Here is a 19,751-nt window from a genome sequence, read left to right as displayed (position 1 = left end):
ATGAATGACACATTTGAGCAAGATTTAATTTTTAAGAAATACTTAATCTTTTTATTGCATACTCCAAAGTTTAAAAAACAAGTTTGTTTTTCTTTAAGTTGAGAATCTCTTATATTTTAGTTATTAGAGAGGAGAATATCAAATAAAAACTAATATAATGAAAAGCTGAATTTGACCATTTCTTTTCTGTTATAGCCCTTTAGCAACCATTTCCTGTATTTTTCATTGCATAGCTAAATAAGCTTGTATTTTCCCAAATATATCATAAGATTTAAGATAGTACAGACAGCAGAGGCAGGTAGATTTCAGAGTTAGACCAACATGTTGAATATACCATTGTCTGTGGCTACAGGAGTCAGATGAAATTCTTTTAAGCTGCTTGATTTCATTGTAGACATAAACCTGGAGTTTGGAGGAAGTGATAAAAGGCAAAATCAAGATATTTAAGATCAAACTTATTTTAGAAACTCTGCCTCAGTTTTAAAGTAAATTTACCATATTGGGTAGTTTTGTATTCAGAAAGAAATAGAATTTAAATCCTTTATTGACATTTGTAGGCTCTAGGAAAAACTGTTATAAACAATGGAATATGGTATGTTAAATGAAAATGATAATTACAGTCAGTCCTCTTTCAAATAGGCAATGTCCTAGAAGTTCCCTTTTAAAGTAATTGCTGGACTTTGGTAAAACATGGCATATTGAATACAATCCTGTGGTTCTCCTAAAACTGTTGAAATGACAATAAAGGAATAAAAAGAGACTAAACCTACAAGGGTGGAGGATGCATTTCATGAAAAAGATGGAAGAAACAAGAAAGAGGAAGGCGTGCTGTGATAGCTTTATTATTCATAATGTATTAATCTTCCCTGCAGAAGATTATATATCTCTGTTCTGTTGTGTCAGACTTGACTACATGATTTGCCCCCCAGCCCCCGCCACTGATGCACCCTCCAGGAGGGTTGAACTCAAGTATGGCTATGTGAATTGCTTTGGCCAATAAAATGTGGGTAGAAGTAGTTTGTATCGTTCTGATTAGATACTTGAAGGACTAGTTCATGATTCACCATGTCTCTTTTCCTTCTGCTATGATGACCAGTAATGTTCTAGGCAGAGGCTGCTCTGTCAGCCTGGGTCCTAGAATGAAGATAACATGACAAAGAGGTAAAGTGAGCCATGATGGACATGTAATGTGTACAAAAAATAAATCTTTATCACTGAAAGTCATTTAGATTTTGGGGGTCATCTGTTACTGAAGCATAATTGGGCCTGTTATGATGGATACATAAGCCATCCAGGAAACGGGATCCAAACACTGATTAGAGGTAAAAGAATTCTAAGAACAACGATCAAGAGGAATCCCATAATGACCCCTGTGCAACAGAAGATCAGTTAGTCTAAATTAAAGTATAAGGATAAAGGGCTCCAGGAAGGGTGTCCAAGAAAAACTTTACAACTAATACTTTGAGTCTGTTGGGACATTTATAGTTTCTTGTTAAGAAAGTTTGGTGATGCTATAGAAACATTAGAAACATTGGGGAGAGGGAGAGAAAAATACAACAAAAGGAGTCAATTCTTAATTCCTAGGAATACAAAATATTGTAGAAGAAAGAAAAAATTATACTATATGGCTCTGCAGATTAAAATAATCATATAAATAGTATATGACTTTAAATTATGTACATGTATTATTTTGATAGTTATCAAATTTTAAAAATTGGATAGCAGAATAACATTCATAAAAACATTTTAATTGGTGGTTAGGTTTCTGAGTCAACTAACAAGTGCTTTTTTTTAGCCCATTATGCACATACTGAAGAGTTGCCCAGTAACATAATGATGCTCATATGAAATATAGCACTAGCATGTATAGCATTATTTCTGTAAAAAAATTAACTCAAGAGTAAAACTTATGTATATCCCCAAAAGTATAACTTCCTTAGCTGCAGGGCTGAAGTCCTGTAGTGCTCATTTGTAGTAACAGGTTATTTGTAAGGCTAAATATTCATATGAATTATATTTTAGCATGTTTGGTAATAGTAAAGTTAACTGAAGCTTTCTGAGACAATTGTAGTGGTTCTACTGCTTTCTCCTCCTTTCCCTTCCCACATTCATTCCAGTTCAGGCTTTTCATTACCTGTTACTTGGAGGTATTTCATAACACCTTATAACAAAAAGGGATTAAGCTTCCAGCACCAGCCAAAATATAAGTTCACTATCAGACATCTCTCTCATTGTTTAGAACTAAGAGTTCTAAATACAAAAAGCAACTAAGTGAAGATTCTGAAAGTAAACAACAGGCCTGTTGGGAAGGGAAATCAAAATCTGAAGAACATTCAGTATGGTGGTAAATTTCTGCATTTTATTCTTTTCTTATCTCAAGACTCAAGAGTGGGCCAAGGTGCAGAAGACAAGAACAACAAAAACTAAGAGAAACCCCTCTTTTTAGTTTGGGAATTGGAGAAATGGACTACTGTAAGCTACAAAGTATGAAAAAAGTCTCCTTCTTTCCTCCTTTTTTCTCTCCTAGCCCTACCCTGAAGCCAGTTGCAGTGCAAAGCTGAACTGCCACTGTGGCAATGATGGTTGTGACATAGTCCCCTAAAGATCACAAGAAACATCCTGTTTCTGCCACAGTAACTGGAAACCACTGCCCCTGTGGTCTAAAGATTTGTAGGGGCAGTGGGATGGGGGGGTCCCATTATATATTTTTATCTTTCTTTTGCTTCACCCTGTGAGCATCCCAAACTATGCAGACTGCCTGACTCTGATAAGCCAAAACTCAGAGACATCTTAACTTTATAGCCAGAGGTCTGGGGAAAGGGGCTCCTAAGAGCTGGAGAGTTGGGCAGATTCTAGAGGAGAAAGCTGAATAAGATCTCCTAATTCTGATTATGAACTGACACAAGTCCTGATCTCACCAGTGAGATTCACATACATGTAACAAAGACAGACATAGCAAAGTCTTTGAGAACTCACCTAAAATATAAACCACCATCATAAGTGGCATATATATATATGGCAGACACAGCTTTGAAATGGAACTGACATGGGAACCATTTCCCATAAAAGGCAAGAGAGAACTTCCTATCTAAACCTAAATGAATTGGACACCTTCTCAAAAAAAACAAACAACTTTTGGAGAGTTTTAAGAGTACCTGGAATCTCAAAATGTTGGGACATTTGGTACAGTCCAAAATTGCTAATCTTGCAAAGAACCAGGAAAATCTGATCAACTCTCAAGGAAAACCCAGCCAGTATTCACTACCCTGAGACGATCTAGGTGTTGGAACTATAAAACAGTGGCTTCAAGACAGTTATTATAACTATGCTCCATAAGGTAAAACTGAATACTCTTAAAATGAATGTAAAGAGAAATTCTCAGTAGAGAAGTAGGTATGAAAAGAACCAAATGGATAATTTGGAACTGAATAATACAGTATTCACTGGACCCTTAATAGCAGAATAGAGATGACAAAGGAATGAAAAGTCAGCAAATTCAAAGACAGATCAGTAGAAATTATCCAACCTGTAGAATATAGAGGAAACTGAACAAAACAAAACAGAACAAACAAAAACAGGGCCTCAGAAACCTATAGGACAATATCAAAAGGTCTGAGTTTGTGTCACTGGAGTACAACAAAAGGAGAAAAAGTCTTGGTTAGAAAATTTTTGAAGAAATAATAACTGAAAACTTTCCAAACTTGGTGAGACACAAATATATGGAATCAAGAAACGCCATGAACCCCAAACAGGATAAACACAAAGAAAACCGTGCCTCTTAAACATCATAAACTGCCAAAAATAAATTTAAAAAAAAATCATGAAAGCAATCAGAGGAAATTGATACATATGGAGGAACAATGTTTTGAATGACCACAGATTTCTCTTCAGAAACCATAAAGCCTGGAAGACAGTGGGACAACATTTCAAAGTGCTGAAATAAAAGAACTGCCAACTAGAATTCTATTTCCAGTGAAAATATTCCTCAAGAATGAAGGTGAGGGGTGCCTGGTCGCTCAGTGGGTTAAAGCCTCTGCCTTTGACCCAGGTCATGATCCCAGAGTCCTGGGATCGAGCCCCACATCAGGTTCTCTGCTCTATGGGGAGCCTGCTTCCTCCTCTCTCTCTGCCTGCCTCTCTGCCTACTTGTGATCTCTGTCTATCAAATAAATAAAATAAAATCTTTAAAAAAAAAAGAATGAAGGTGAAATTAAATACATCCTCAGAGAAGGAAAAGTTCAAAGAATTCTTTATCAGCTAAACTGCTCTAAAGTAAATGCTAAAAGAAGTTCTTCAGACTGAAAGGAAGTGATACCAAAGGGGACGCTGGAACTGCAGGATGCCTTGGGAAGAGCCACATAAACAGTAAAAATATAGGTAAATAAAATAATTGTTATCCCTCCTTTCAAGATGTTTAAAATACACAGGATTACTGAAAGCAAAAGTTGTAATGTTGTCAGGAGGTGAGTTAATGTATGTAGATGTGATATCTGTGACAACTGTAATAAAAGAGGAAGGGTAAGGGGACCTGTATAGGTATAAAGCCTTTACATTTACTTGAAGTAGTAAAATGAAAACTGTAGTAGATTGTGAAAAGTTAGGTATTGTGATTCCTAGAGCAACTAATAAAAAAAGAAAATACAAAAAGATTATAGAAACCAATAGATAAATTAGAATATTAAAAACATTTCAAAAATACATAAGTAGGCAAGAAATGAGAGAACAGCAAACAAAACAGTAATTTAAATCTAACCATATTAGATACATGAAATGTAAATGGTCTAAACATACCAATTAAAAGACATTGTCAGATTGGATTAAAAAAATCATGACCCACTTTAAATGTAATGATATAGATAGGTTAAAGGTAAAAGGATGGAGAAATATATACCATGAAAATACTAATTAAAAGAAAGCTGGGGGTGCCTGGGTGGCTCAGTGGGTTAAGCCTCTGCCTTCAGCTTAGCTCATGATCCCAGGGTCCTGGGATCAAGCCCCAAATCGGGCTCTCTGCTCAGCAGGGAGCCTGCCTCCCCCTGCCTCTCTGCCTACTTGTGATCTCTGTCTGTCAAATAAATAAATAAATAAATAATCTTCAAAAAACAAAAAAAAAAGAAAGCTGAAGTGACTTTCTTAATATCAGAAAAAGTAAACACTAGAGCAAAGAAAACTGCCAGCAATAAAGAAGGACATGACATAATGATAAAAAGGTTAGTTTATCCAAAATACATAACAATCATTAGTATGCACTTAATAACAGAGATTCCAAAAATGTGAAACAAAAAGTAATAGAAATAAAAGAAATAAAACCCGCAATTATACTTTGAAACTTCAGTACTCTACTTTCTATACTTGATAGAATAAATGGACAGAAAACAGCAAGAATATAGAAACCCAAACCACACTGTCAACTCACTTGATATAATTGACATTTACATAACATTCCATCCAACAAGAGCAGAATGTATATTCTTCTCAAGTGCACATGGAACATACCCCAAGAAAAACTTCATCATGTGTCATAAAGCAAACTTTAAAATTTTTGAAGAAATTGAAATCATACAAAGTATACTCTCTGACAACAAAGCATTTGAACTCAGAAATCAGTAATAGAAAAATACGTGGAACATCCCCAAATGATTGGAAACTAAACAACACACTTCTAAGTAACTTATGTATCAAGGAGGGAGACAAATTAGAAAATAAATGAGCTGCATAAAAATGAAAATATATCAGATGTATCTGAGGTTGGGCTTAGAGGGAAATTTATGGCATCGAATACCTACGTTAAAGAAGAAAGCTCTCAGATGAATACTTCATGCTTTCTCTTTAAGAAATTTGAATAGAGAAGCAAACTAAACCCAAAGGAAGCAGAAGAAAGAAACAAATAAAAACCCAGGAATCAATGATAACAAAAAAACCCAAAAACAATAGAAAAAATCAGTGAAATAAAAATTGGTTCTTTGGGGCGCCTGGGTGGCTTAGTGGGCTAAAGCCTCTGCCTTCGGCTCGGGTCATGATCCCGGGGTCCTGGGATTGAGCCCTGCATCGGGCTCTCTGCTCCGTGGAGAGCCTGCTTCCTCCTCTCTCTCTGCCTGCCTCTCTGCCTACTTGTGATCTCTCTCTGTCAAATAAATAAATAAAATGTTTAAAAAACAAACAAAAAAACCTGGTTCTTTGAAAAGAGTCAGTAAAACTGGTAAAACCACAGTCAGACTTAACAAGGCGGTAGAAAAAAAAAAGACACAAATGAGCGGTATCAAGAATGGAAGAGTGGGGGTCTCCACAGACATTGAAGAAATAATAAGGGAAATACTGTGATCTACTCCATGTCTATCAATTTGACAAGTTAATGAATGGACTAATTCCTAGAAAAACACAAAGCACCGAAATGTACTAAAGAAGTAAATAACACAATCCCATATCTATTAAATAAATTAACTTTGTAGCTTAAAACCTTCTAACAAAGAAGACTCTAGGTCCAGATGGTTTCACTGGTAAATACTACCAAAAATTCAAAAAAGAAATAATACTAATTTTAAACAATCTCTTCCAGAACATAGAAGAAATACTTCCCAGCTTGTTTTATGAGCAACATTATCCTGATACCAAAACAAGACAAAAACATTACAAGAAAAGAAAATTATAGACTGATATCTCACATTAACATAAATAAAAGAAATCATCAACAAAATAATGTTTATAGCAACATTTTTCACAATAACCAAAATGTGGAAACAACCCAAATATTCAGTGGTGTGTGAATGGATAAACAGTATGTGGTATATACGTACACTGGAGTAGTACTCAACCAGAATGAAGTTCTGATGGATGCTCTAACATGGATGAACTTTGAAGATTTTATGCTAAGTGAAACGAACCAGACACAAAAGGACAAATATTGTATGATTCTTCTCACATGAGGGACCTAGAATTGTTGAATTTACAGTGACAGAAAGTAGAATAGTGGCTACCAGGGGCTGGAGAGAGGAGGGAATGGAGAGTTAGTTTTCAATGGGTACAGAGGTTTAGTTCAGGATGATGAAAAAGTTCTGGAGATGGATGGTACTGATAGGTGCACATCGTGAATGTACTCAATACACTGAATTGTACACTTAAATATGGTTAAAATGGTAACTTCCATGTTATTTGTGTTTTACCACACACACACAGAATACTAGCAAATTGAGCTCAGAAACCTAAAAAAAAGATGATATAGCAGTAGCTTTATAATTTGTAATGGGTTTGTCCCCTCCATCCAAAACCACTATTAGATTTATCTTGTTAGAGTGTTAAGTCTGATCAGGTTACTTTCCTGCTCAAAATCTTAAATGCCTACCAGGTAAACATTTTTACACATGTTTACAGCTTGCTATAGTCAGGTCCCAATTTACCTGTCCAGCCACGTCCACTATTATTTTTAAACACTTGTCTTCTAACCAAACACAACTAAATGCTTTCCCAGAATACTCTTTTCTTATTTCCATGCTTTTAAATGTACTCACCCTCACTAATCTCTCGCCCTGACTAATCTCTGCCATATAAATTCTCATATTTCAAAACCCAACTGAAACTGGACCTCTCCCTAATGTTTTTATAATTTTCTATCTAGCTGTGATTTCTTGCTGCAACATATACTCTTAACTTGACTTTTGTGTTTATTGGACACTTGTCTCTTGATACTGATTCATACTCTAATGGGTTTTGAGAATTCAAAAATGGATAAGACACATTCCTTCCCTCCTAGAGTAAACTACACTAGCAAACAAGACAGATACATAAACATAAATGTTCAAAATAATCTAAATGCTGAGCTGGAAATATACAACAGGCACTTACTAGTTCTTATATTTTACCTTATATTTATATGTCTTGGTTTCTCTGTTAGGGTGCAAACTCCTACAAGCCAAGTGTCCTACTCCCCTGCAACACTTAATTCCTTGCATTAAGTGTGTCCCATTAAATATTTGCAATGAGACCAAAGTGTTTTTATTAGATTGCTCTATTCAAGACAACCTATAAAGCCTGAACAACAATTTCACAACTATTCATCAGTCTTTTCTTTTAGGGCATTATCAAACAGACAATAAACATAACTTAAAGCTCTGGGTGGTTCCTGGATAGAAACTCGAAATACTAAACAATTTCAGCAGCTTACATAAGCATTCCTCTGTTCCTCAAGGTTGATTTGATATAGATAGTAGTAGCATTTACCTAAAAGTTCCTAGAAAGTGCAGTTTGTGAGAATTCAGGTATCCTCATCTTGAGAAATGTAATAATTCTAGGAAGAGAAATATAATGTGGGAAAATGTTAATTTAAACTTACATAAAAGTTCTTTACAAAAATTTAAGTTTTAAAAAACATTTTATGGAATTTTCCTTCAAATTGTTTTACTTTTATTGAGACATTCTAATTTGACATTTAAATTTATTTACTATGCCAAAGTTGGTATTTTAATTTTGATACTTGAAAACAGGTTATGTTCCTAATTTCTAGTGGCCCTGTTAAACAAGACCAGTGCTTTAACCCCTGAGCTATAGGGCCTTATGGCTCTGTTAAACCACAATCATGTGCTTGAACAGTAAGGTTTATGCTATAGATATTTTATTGAGAGTTAAATAAATTCTTTTTCATGTTTATGGAAGCAACTAAATCTATAACAGTCTATCAAAAATGGTTAAAAACAAGTATTACCAAACACTAGATTTAAATTGACTCTTATAAGCATTTACCATAAAAGAATAAAAATGATAAGTTGTACCCCTTCAAAAGGGAAATTTTTCATCAAATCAAAAACTTCTCTTCTTCTAAAGATACCTTTTAGAAAATGAAAAGGCAAGCCACAGATGGGGAAAAAATATTCACACTTCATATATCTGACATAGTACTTATATCCAGAATGTATAAGTAACTCTTAAAACTCAATAGTAGGAGACAAACAACCCAATTTAAAAATTAGTAAAATATTTGGGGCTCTGGCTGAGTCAGTTAAGTGTCCAACTCTTGACTTCAGCTCAGGTTATGATCTCAAGGTCCTTAGACCAAGCCTCACATCGGACTCTGTGCTCAGTGGAGTCTGTTTCTCTCCCTTTCCCTCTGCCCCTCCCCTTGCATTCTCTGTCTCTCTTTCTCAAATAAATAAATAAATCTTTTAAAAAATTTGGCTAAATATTTAACACTTTACAAAAGAAGGTATATAAATAGCCAATAAAGAGATGCTCAATAATAATCATCAGGAACTTCTAAGTTATTGTTTGTATCAATTGCTTATTCATTTTTGTTGCTGTGTAGCAACAGAATAGTGCATCAGAATAGGGCAATCTATTATCTTATTCTCCTGTTGGTGGGTTTCTGAATTATTTCTAGTTGTGAACTAGTGTGAATAAAGTTACCATGAGGATTCTGGGCCATGGTTTTTAGGTAGATATATGCACTTATTTGTTTTGCGTTTTTGCCAACCACTTTATATATAGTATAAAGATGTTTAGCCTTAAGAGATACTGCCAAACAGTTTTCTAAAGTTGTGTGCCTATTTATTCTCTTTCCAATAACGTATAAGAGTTCCAATTGCTTCATATCTTTGTCAACACTTAACACTGTTCCTTTTAACTTGAGCTATTCTAGGTGTTCTGAAGTAATATCCCACTGTGGTTTTAATCTGCATTTTGTCATAACTAATTGTTGCGCACTTTTTTGTATGCTTATCACATATTGGATGGATATGCAAATTATGAGGATACCGCATAACTTAATAGAGTGGCCAAAATTTTAAAAGCTGACATTATTTTATACACACACACACACACACACATATAAAGGAATGAACTACCAATCGTTCAACACGTGGATGAATTTCAAGAACAACTTGAGCAAAAAAAGCCATCTACTGTATGATCCCATTTATATGAAGTCTAAGAACAAGCAACATCAATCTATGGTGATAGAAGGCAGAAAATGATTGCGTCTGCTGGGTTGGTGGTGGAAGTGCTGTAGTTTTTGTCTGGTAAGGAGGATGACAATGTTTTAGGTATTGTTTTGGGTGGTTGATTACCTGAGAGTGTATTATTGCTAAAGTTCATCAAACAAAACATTTTAAGTTCTGTGCCTTTTATCATATATAAAATATTGTTCAATTTTTAAAAGTAGAAATAATTGATCCTTATCAAAGAAGACCTTAAATAAATGAATACTTAAATTTCATGGGTGGCCTTTCTGTTTTATCCTAGCATTTATTAACCACAGTTCATCTTATTTTGATCTCTTCTTCTAAGTTGATTAGAATGCTATACTAACTCTTCTCAAGTTTGTATCTTGGCTTCCTTGACCTGGTTGTAGAACTGCCCTTATTCTAAAACACATCTTCGGGATATTAAACAAATAATACCAAAACCTTTCATATAATTTGACCTCAACTGAAAGTTTTAAGTAATTTGAGGTGATGGAAATAGTTTAATTTGAGTTTCTAGATTGTTGGGAATTCCAGATTGTTGGGAAGACCCCTTTCCTCTGGCTTGGGCCATCCACTTTCTCCACATGACCAAAGAAGAAAGGTTTCTTTTTGCCAAATATGTGAAAACCTGTACAACGTAATCTTTTTTTCCTGAGTGAAAAGAATTAACTTTCCATTTCCCTTTTAAGAATCATTTTTTTGAAGTCAATTTTCTGGCAGAGGAAAGCCCTAGCATTTCTCCTGCAGTCCTTTTCCTAGAACAAAATATATAGTAAACAAGTAACATATGGTAAGCAATTAATAATATTTTTCTTGATGGCTTCTCGAAAGGATATTGCAAGGTGTAGGCTTTAATTTTTTCCAAAGCTCCAGTTGAAATGTACCTGGGCATAGTCATGATAAATAATAGCAGTAAGAAAGCCAAATTTGCAAACAAAGGTAGGTCATAATTTGGAAACAACATTGCTCACTATACAATGCATGTTATGAAATATTTTCTCTTTCACTATACTGCCACTAATGGGTTAATTATTGATTATCTAGGCTATTGAGAAAGCAGTGGCATGAGTAATAAATTTCAAAGGGAAGGGACTACATCTTAATATTTTGTTCTGTGGCACCAAATAACCACCAAAATGAACAGATCTAGATAAGAAATAGATACATACAATGTACTTAAAGTAATTCCCAAATCATTTATATTAATCCTAGAATTGTCCTCTATGGACATATGACTGATGTTTTTGTTCAGCTTTGAAGATGTTATGCTTGGGATAATTGAGAAAGAGCCGAAAAGTAGCTCAGGTTTCTGAAATTCCTCCCTGTTGGCCATTTCATGGTAGAGATCGAAAGTCCCACCTCTCACAGTGTCTGGATGGCTCAGTAGGTTAAGTGTCCAGCTCTTGATCTCAGTTCAGGTCTTGACCTCAGGGTTCAAGCCCCAGTTTGGGCTCCACACTGGGCGTGAAGCCTACTTGAAAGGAAGGAAGGGAGGGGAGGGGAGGAAGAGAGGGAGGGATTTCCACCTCTCAAGCTAATGATGCAAAGCAGTAACAGAAGTGGAACTGTGTTGTTCATCCTTACTATGGCTGAGGATACGAAGTCTCTTTTTTAAGCCCTCTCCTAGACTTTAGGCCACGTGAAGGAATAAAAGGTCTTACAACTTAACGAATTCTAAGACGTTGAAACTTTATTATCTGTTTTCTTAACCTTGGAATCAGTTCAGGCAATTATTACAAAAGCAAATTGAAAGGTTAAAAGTGAACTCTGTGTAAATTTTTTACTAAGAAAATGAAAGTCACATTCTCTGCCCATAGATAATTGAGAGTTTATTTTTCCATTCGAAGGTGTTTAGTGGTGTATTGATCCTCAAATAGTAGTTCTTAACCTTCTTTGGGTCACAGATCCCTTTGAGAATCTGATTAATTTCCTTCCTGCCTGCCCCCGCAAAATTTTTAATTGCCTGTTATGTGACAGGCATTGTCCTTGGGGGAGGGGAGTCTATGCTTTGTACTTCCCTACCTCCAAACATGTCTATTTTTATATATGTACATCATTTTGTATGCATACAACTTTAGGGATTTTATTGAACTCCTGAAGCCCTCTAGAGTCAAGAAACATCTTTAAAGTAATTATATGGCTAAAAATACTTGACATTCGTGCTAGGCAGTCTTAGTATTTGCAGGAATAAGAAGAAAATGTTCTATTAAGGATCTGTCCAGTGATACAAGATCCTTAAAGTAAACTCATTCAAATTATGTGCAGTATGGAATGGGAGACGAGGAATTTGACATTTCATATGCAATTAGAATAGGTAACCTATACAGTCTTGCTCTTAAGCTATACCTGAGGGCATCATTGGTTGCATTAGAGAACCAAGGATTCTTTTTACCAGCTAGAAGTCTGTGCTTTTTAGTGAGAAAGAAAGACCACCAAAATTTAAAAATTATAATGTGGTCCCTGAATCTGACTCTAAGTCTCCTTTGCCATTCGAACTGAAAAATTGATCTATTTATTATGCATCATTGCTCAGAAAGCTAATGTGTTTTAATATATGATTAAGGGTTACACATCTGCTGTGACTTGAGTGATGAAACTTTTCACTCTGACCTTAACCCAGAATTACTCTTTTGTTCTGTCCATGCTCAATTCATGCTGAAAAGAAAAGATCTAAACTCTAAAGGACACTATTAATCTAAATAACTGGCATCCTCTCAATTAAAGATGGCTCTGAAAAGCCTCAAGTATAGTAAAACTTCACTCCTTAGCCACGTGGTACATCTAGGTTTCACGTTCTTGTTTTTTACTGTGTGCTGTTGTGGTACCTGGTAGCTCCTAGAAACACACACACGAGATAGATGAACTTCTCTTCACCCTGACCACCCAATTTACGCAGCCTTCAGACTTTCATCATTGATTATTCGGGGACTCACTGGATATAGGACCATCACATGAATTTAATGGGAAACTGTATAAGCATTTCGAAACTTATTTGACTTAGCAGTCAAGCATGGTTAGATGAAGTACCCGTGTGGCAAAGGTGATACACAGATACCCTGTGAGTGTGAAATTAAATGAAGTCACTTTTATTTTATCCTGAACCATAAACACTTTAAAGATTCTTGATTTCTACCAAAGAAACATCTGCATAGTGATGCTATTTGGATTCATACACTACATTTGTGGCTTGGAGAGAGACTGTATTTTCTATTTTGTTTCTGAGCGCCCAGTTTGGCATGATAGAAGTCTAAATCTTGGCAGAGCAAAAACTGGATTCCAAAACACATTCTGAAATGCTTACTGTGTGAAGTGTCTTCCCATTTTCCTACACTAACACAGTGCTTTGCATATAGTAAGTGCTCATTATGGCTACACTGAGTGTTCCTATCTGCTCTTTCAGAGTTGGTCTTTTATATTACGGATTTTTGTCCAAAAATCATTTAGAAAATTGTTTCAAATAATCAATTTGAAACTATTGGATTAAATTTCTTCTTAACCTACAGAAGGAAAAACTGCAAGTCTTCATGTACCTGTGGGTTTTGGAGAAAGAAAACAATTCTGGCCAAGAATTTATGTCAGAATTATCCTATGTACAGCCTTAGAGCGCTAATTTAATTCAAGTGGGACCAAAACATGCTTCAGCTGTGTATAACATAGAGGGCTTTGGAGAAAGTAGTATTGCCTATATCCATAAATATAGATTAAGGTCAAATTGGAAAAAGTACAGAAACTCTGGCTCACTTCCTTCAATCAATATGTAGTATTTGGCTCTTCTCAGTAGGCCACAGCTATATAAAATCTTGGAAATTTTTCATTCATCATATACTTTATAGGTAGGGTATTTTCTGCAAAGCTATTCCTATCATTATTAAACACTTGGTTAAATAATCTGATTCAAGTATGAGGAAGTCTGCTTTTCATTGGAACAGGTTTTAACCTATAGAAATACCATTTTATGTTTAGGTTAAACATGTATTTTTGCAAACTACAGTTGTGTGAGATAAGACTTAATATGCTACACTGAGATTCACTTAAGATAGTATGTTTTCAGTGTGTTGCTAGAATAATTGACATTGCATATAAATCTTATGTTATTAAGATAATTTAGGTACTTGTATATCTAAGCTTCAGATTACTATTATCACACATGACTGGAATTTGAATTCTTTTTTTCTGTTAGATCGAAGTACTATTAGTTATACTTTGAAGATAAATGCAAGTGATTTTGCAGATTAATTGCATTCTTTGAGCTGTTAGTTGCCAGGGCCTGACAGGTATTCAATCAGGAAGACTGGTATATGGTAGAATTGTTGTAATAATAAATACACATAAAATGAATACATTTTTTAGCTCACATAGTGCTAGATCAATATAAATATACAGTCCTAGGGAGCTCATCTCCTAATGAGAAAATCCCATCAACAATACTAATGCCTAAGGTTACCAAATGTTTAAAGCTAAATAAACTTCAGTTAGAAGGAGAAATAAAGGAGCACTCTGAGGAGACTCCCTATGCTGTAATCCCTGGTAGAGATTGTGTTCATTGAATACAGAAGATCTAGGACATCTGGTCTGTGATGTGTAATTAGCCCAGAATAGTGATAATTATTAATACTAGTATTACAAGGAGTATTGATAGTATAAGCTCTTGAAGGCTGATTTCAGTTCAACTCAGCAAATATTTGTTGAATATTTACCACATTCTACTCATTATGCTATAGCTCAGAGTCTAGTGGGGAAACAGTTGTGTAAATACTTAATTATGATGTGCTTGGATTTTGGTGGGGGGGATCCAAGGATATACCAAAAAACTAAAGGAATAACAGAAAAGTTGAGGCTGTTTATCCCTAGAAGAATGGGAAAACCTGAGTCTTCTGGAGGACTATTAGCTCAGAGGGGGGAAAGACATTTTGGGGAACCCATGTTTGTTATTTGTGGTCTAGGAGATTTTGAAGTTAATCAGCAGGGTTATGAACAAAAAGAAAATATAAATTTAAAGATTTTATTTATTTATTTGACAGAGAGAGATCACAAGTAGGCAGAGAGGCAGGCAGAGAGAGAGGGGGAAGCAGGCTCCCCGCTGAGCAGAGACCCTAATATGGGGCTCCATCCCAGAACCCTGGGATCATGAGCTGAAGGCAGAGGCTTTAACCCACTGAGCCACCCAGGTGCCCCAAGAAAATAGAAATTTAAATGACCAACAAAACAGAGTAAGTTGTCCTATTTATATTTATTATTACCTATTAATTTTTCTGCTTCCTAATTTTTTAAATGGTTATTTACTCTGTTAAATCTCTTAGATTAAAGGAACTGTCCCCTGAAATAAATAAAATCAGGAAGTTAGTGTATCATGAAAAAGATTCCATCTGGCCCTTCATGAACTTGAGGCCAGCAGCAGACCTCTGGAGTCTCATTTTGGGAGGATAATGACCTCTGTGGAGATTAGGAAGGTCTAATGACATAACATGCATTTGTTATAAATAAAAACGTCTTAAAAGATAAATCCATCCTTTTCTTTTAAAATAATAAATGCTATTTTATAGCTGGAGATACATGTTAATTTAATCCAAATTCATATAACGCTTCAGTTGAGAAATTGTTTTTGTCATTGCTGGTTAAGGCATTAACTTTCTAATGAAGTTAAGTTCTTTAGAAAGAAGGTTGTTATACTTCACAGAATTTATTTAGATTTTCCACTGTTTCTCCCAAAATGTTTGTGAGGATTAGTCACCCATAAAATAGAAACTGCTTCTCATCTACTGCGAACTTTCCAATATTTTGAGATCATGGGATTACTGATTTGTGAGGTGCAGTAAAACTATGTCATATGAAAAGAACCAGACCAGGGGTCAAAGATAACAATGCTATGTAGACTTTCTGTGGCCAGTGAAGATTCTGTTTTACAAGATTGTGTCCGTGTTTGGTCAGTAGAGCTAAGGCAGAAGGTGAATGAAAGAACACTACTTTAAAGGCATTAAAGAACATGAGGAAGAAAATAATTTTTAGGGCAAAGGATTCCAAATGGGCTAGAAGTACAGAGTTAACATGGAGCCACCAAACATAGCTTGTGTTTCCCATCTGTGGCTGCCAGGACTTGGGTAGTGTGATTGCTGTCCTAGCAATCAACTGCCCTGAAGTCTGGCCAATGCTAGAAGTCTCTGATTCCTCTTTCTTCCCTCTCCTTTCCTTCCTTCCATACTCCTTTCCTCCTTCCCTTCCATCTTGCCTTTTTCCTCTTAAGATGCCGTATGAAGCTGGGTTTAGAAAAGCCCCATTCCTGTCTCTTAAAACTAAATCTACAACTCAGTCAAATATAAAACTTGTTTCTGTTCTTACTTAACTTCATTTGTAAGGCTGGGGGAGAAGCGTATTTCAGAGAAACAGATGGAACCAGTCAAGATGTCTTTGACTAAGGCATTTCACCTTGTGAGGTCACACATTCCTCATTAGTGAAATAGGCAGTTGAACTACACACGGTTCTACACGGAATTACAACACAGTTGAACTACAACTACACACAAGTTGAACTGCCTACCAGCTCTGAAACTTCACATTTCTAACTTTCTAATTTCTTAACCATCTTGTGGTCTTTCAGGGGGGTCATAGCTGTATGTGTGTGCTTACTACCAAATACCAGTAACCAGTCATCATCAATCTGGTCAGTCTTACAGAAACTGGAAGTAGATAAATGACACCATAAATCAAGAAATAGGATATTTGAGCATAGTCTCAAAAACAAGTGTTTACATCAAATGTCTGATTAGATGTTCTTGGTTCTTACATTGGGATTATTATTCCACTTGTTTGGGAAAGACTTGATGAGACAAATGGGGTTTGAAGGAATTTTAAAATTTTGGTTTACCCTTAAGTGTGCTGAAGAGATGTGTATAATTTACGCTGCCACATTTCCATAGTTTTCCTAGTGAAAAGAGAATATAAGTGCCTTCTTTGTTGCATCCCGACTAAGAAATATATATCCCTATGTTTTTGAGTGAAATTATTATTAAAGAAAGAGAGAAAGGAGAGCATTAGCAAATCAGCTATCCTTCTCATGCTATTTAAACTTTACCTATGTAATTATGTATTATCTACTTCCTTACTGCATGGGAATATGCCTTATATTTTAAAGTTGCACAAATATTATCATGAATCATTATTAGAAGATTGCAAGCTACCATTCATGATCTGGTGTTGAAAGATATTTTGGGTAAAATATGAAACAAATGATAAATGCCTTCAAAGAACAGATTGTATAGAAATATTTGTTAGGAACATAAACTAGATGAGATCAATTCCCAAAGAACATCCAGAATGAACTCACGCTCCATGCTAAAGAGAATCCAAGAATTCTAAATGAATGTGCATTTAAGGACATTTTGATATTGCCTCTGACGACCTCTTAACTAGCCTCTTAACATTTAACAGCTTTAGATTTTTCTGCTGAAGAAATCAAAAAAGAAGAAAATACCATTATCAGATACAGTCAGTTTGTTCTGTCTTCTGTGTGTACCTATGATATTCAGACATGAAATCTAAGAGAGAGATTTGGCTGTCCTTAATCATCCACGCAGAATTAAAAAAGGAAGAGGGAAAACTGATGCTTCAGTAGCTATGTAAAGGCAGTATTACCTTGCCTGTTGCCCCAAACACCGGATTTGTTTCTGACTGAGAATTTCCAAAGCATGAGATAGACCACAACAGTGCAATTTTAGGCAAAATTTCACAACCGTGTTGTTGAAAAGTCTTGGATTAAATACGAAGAGGACCACCAAAAAGATGAGTCCTTAGGTCACACATTCTAGAGGTCATTAGAATATTTTGGAGTACACTTCAACCTGTTCTTCCTAGTCTTTATCCCACTTTTGGGTTTCTTACCTCCAGGTGGGATGTAGAAGCAATTGAGTTGAGCTTCATGCACCAGAGTGCCCTTAAATTTCACCTCTGCTCCAGTGTTGGGGTGACTGGGAAGCGGCTGGTATGGGGGCGCAGTGGGCTGGCCGAAGGCTCGAAGCATGCTGAACTTCCAGATGTGTACTAATAGGTCACTGTTTTCAAGTAAATAAATAGCCTCTCCACGAGCTTTTCTCCTTGTAATTTCTTAAAGCCCAGAGGTCATTCCCAGAGGAACATTTCAGCGTTCCACAGGTCCACATGGCAGGTCCCCATCGCTGCAAATTCAGGTCACTGTGATTACTTTTTCAGACTCAGAATTCGAAAAACCACACCTTCTTTTTGGGTTCTTTTCAACCAAGTTTTTTTCTTCCTTGCTTGCCGTACTCACTGCCTCCAGAAGGACGGGCATCTCACCCAGTGTCTTTTACAGGAAAACTGGGATTGAAATGTGAAGTTAATGGTTTCTGTCAGCCTGTCAGCTCATCACCTCCCTGAGGCATGATGATCTCTGGTTTTTATATATCACCACGAGCTGCTTTGATATACCCTCTTGTGCGAGAAGACTGATAGGTTTGTCCAGGGGTTGGGAGGCCTTGAGCCTAAGAGGCAGAAAACTTCGGCTGGAATGTGCACGTTCATGGAACTGTGGCCAGCTCCTGCTGGAATGCAGCGCAAGTCGCAAAACTATTTTAAGGGAAAAAAACTTGGGCCCAGTTTGACAGTAGCCAGGACTGTCGGTAAATCTGTTTTTTTCTCCACGGACTGGTTACATTTTATATTCAAACCAAGTATGAACTGGAATGAAAAATGCCATTTCAAAATGAGCCCATTTTACTCTTGAAGTCATGGGGTTTTTTTTAGAGATAAATGGTCAGGCCCTAAGGAAATCTCCACAATGTCTTAAATAGTCATTACAAACCTGGTCTTTCCTTCATTCTGTGCTGACATCTGAAAGATGTTTTCATAGCATTTTTCCTCCCTAAATCTACATTTCAGTTATTTCATGGTAATGACATTGTCAGACTCTTTTCTGCTTGTATCAACAGTTGCCTTGGCATCCTGCTCTTATGAAAACTGGATTCCGTACGTCAAATGCCACAAATGTGTAACATCAAACAAACAAACAAATGATACTCAGAGCATTTCTACGAATATGTCCTACAGATTAGGCACAAATGGCTGGTTCCATGCTGCCACTGGGCCCGGAGGTTCCTAGTCATGCTGTGGTTTTCTCCCCTGCTACCTACCACTACCTGATAGCTTTGGAAAAAGCCCAATCTCCCCGAAAAGGAAGTTATCACCAGAACCAAAAGAGCAGACGTGGCTGTTAGTTTTATCACTAAGATTAAAACCACCATAAGACACAAACATATTCAGATTTATTGTCTTTGAATGTTAGTGATCAGTGTACTTGTGCTGCCAGAGATATAAGCCAGGGCAGTTTAGTGTGTCACAGTGTCTGTGGGCAGACAGAGTAGGACGTTGGTGGGGATGAGCTGCTAACAATCTTGAATGAAAAGTTTTAAGATACACATTTAATGATCTTGAATCGAAGAATTACTTTTTGATAGTAAGGCACATAGGCTTCAGAACTCAGATGTTCTTTTTTCCAAAAGATTATCAATGTATTGGGGCGCCTGGGTGGCTCAGTGGGTTAAGCCGCTGCCTTTGGCTCAGGTCATGATCTCGGGGTCCTGGGATCGAGTCCCACATCAGGCTCTCTGCTCAGCAGGGAGCCTGCTTCCCTCTCTCTCTCTGCCTGCCTCTCTATCTACCTGTGATCTCTCTCTGTCAAATAAATAAATAAAATCTTTAAAAAAAAAGATTATCAATGTATTAAAGAGAAATATGTGTATGTATTTCTAAGATAATAAAATGGTCTTATTCTAGGAATGCTGGAGGGTTCTT

At 36.1% G+C, this 19,751-nt stretch overlaps 2 protein-coding genes across 27 annotated transcripts in view; one reads left to right on the top strand and one right to left on the bottom strand.

Annotated features, from left to right (window-relative positions):
- Nucleotides 1-18,362, bottom strand: part of CACNA1C (calcium voltage-gated channel subunit alpha1 C) — a 735,043-nt gene extending 716,681 nt beyond the window's left edge. For 10 of the 26 annotated variants that reach the window (XM_045071755.1, XM_045071769.1, XM_045071791.1 and 7 more), the window contains exon 1: nt 17,826-18,360. In XM_045071755.1, coding sequence (XP_044927690.1) covers nt 17,826-17,964 — 139 coding nt within the window. In that variant the 5' untranslated portion in view covers nt 17,965-18,360. Of the gene's footprint in view, nt 1-17,825 lie in introns of all 26 variants that reach the window. The other 16 variants (XM_045071757.1, XM_045071772.1, XM_045071751.1 and 13 more) reach the window with 4 other exon arrangements.
- The window catches only part of DCP1B (decapping mRNA 1B), a 54,157-nt gene that overhangs the window by 14,705 nt on the left and 19,701 nt on the right, over nt 1-19,751 (top strand). The window lies entirely within an intron of this gene.

This window comes from Mustela putorius, unplaced genomic scaffold (assembly GCF_011764305.1).
Source record: "Mustela putorius furo isolate JIRA1106 unplaced genomic scaffold, ASM1176430v1.1 tig00003988_pilon_pilon_pilon, whole genome shotgun sequence".
NCBI lineage: Eukaryota > Metazoa > Chordata > Mammalia > Carnivora > Mustelidae > Mustela > Mustela putorius.
This window is presented reverse-complemented; position numbering and strand designations above follow the sequence as displayed.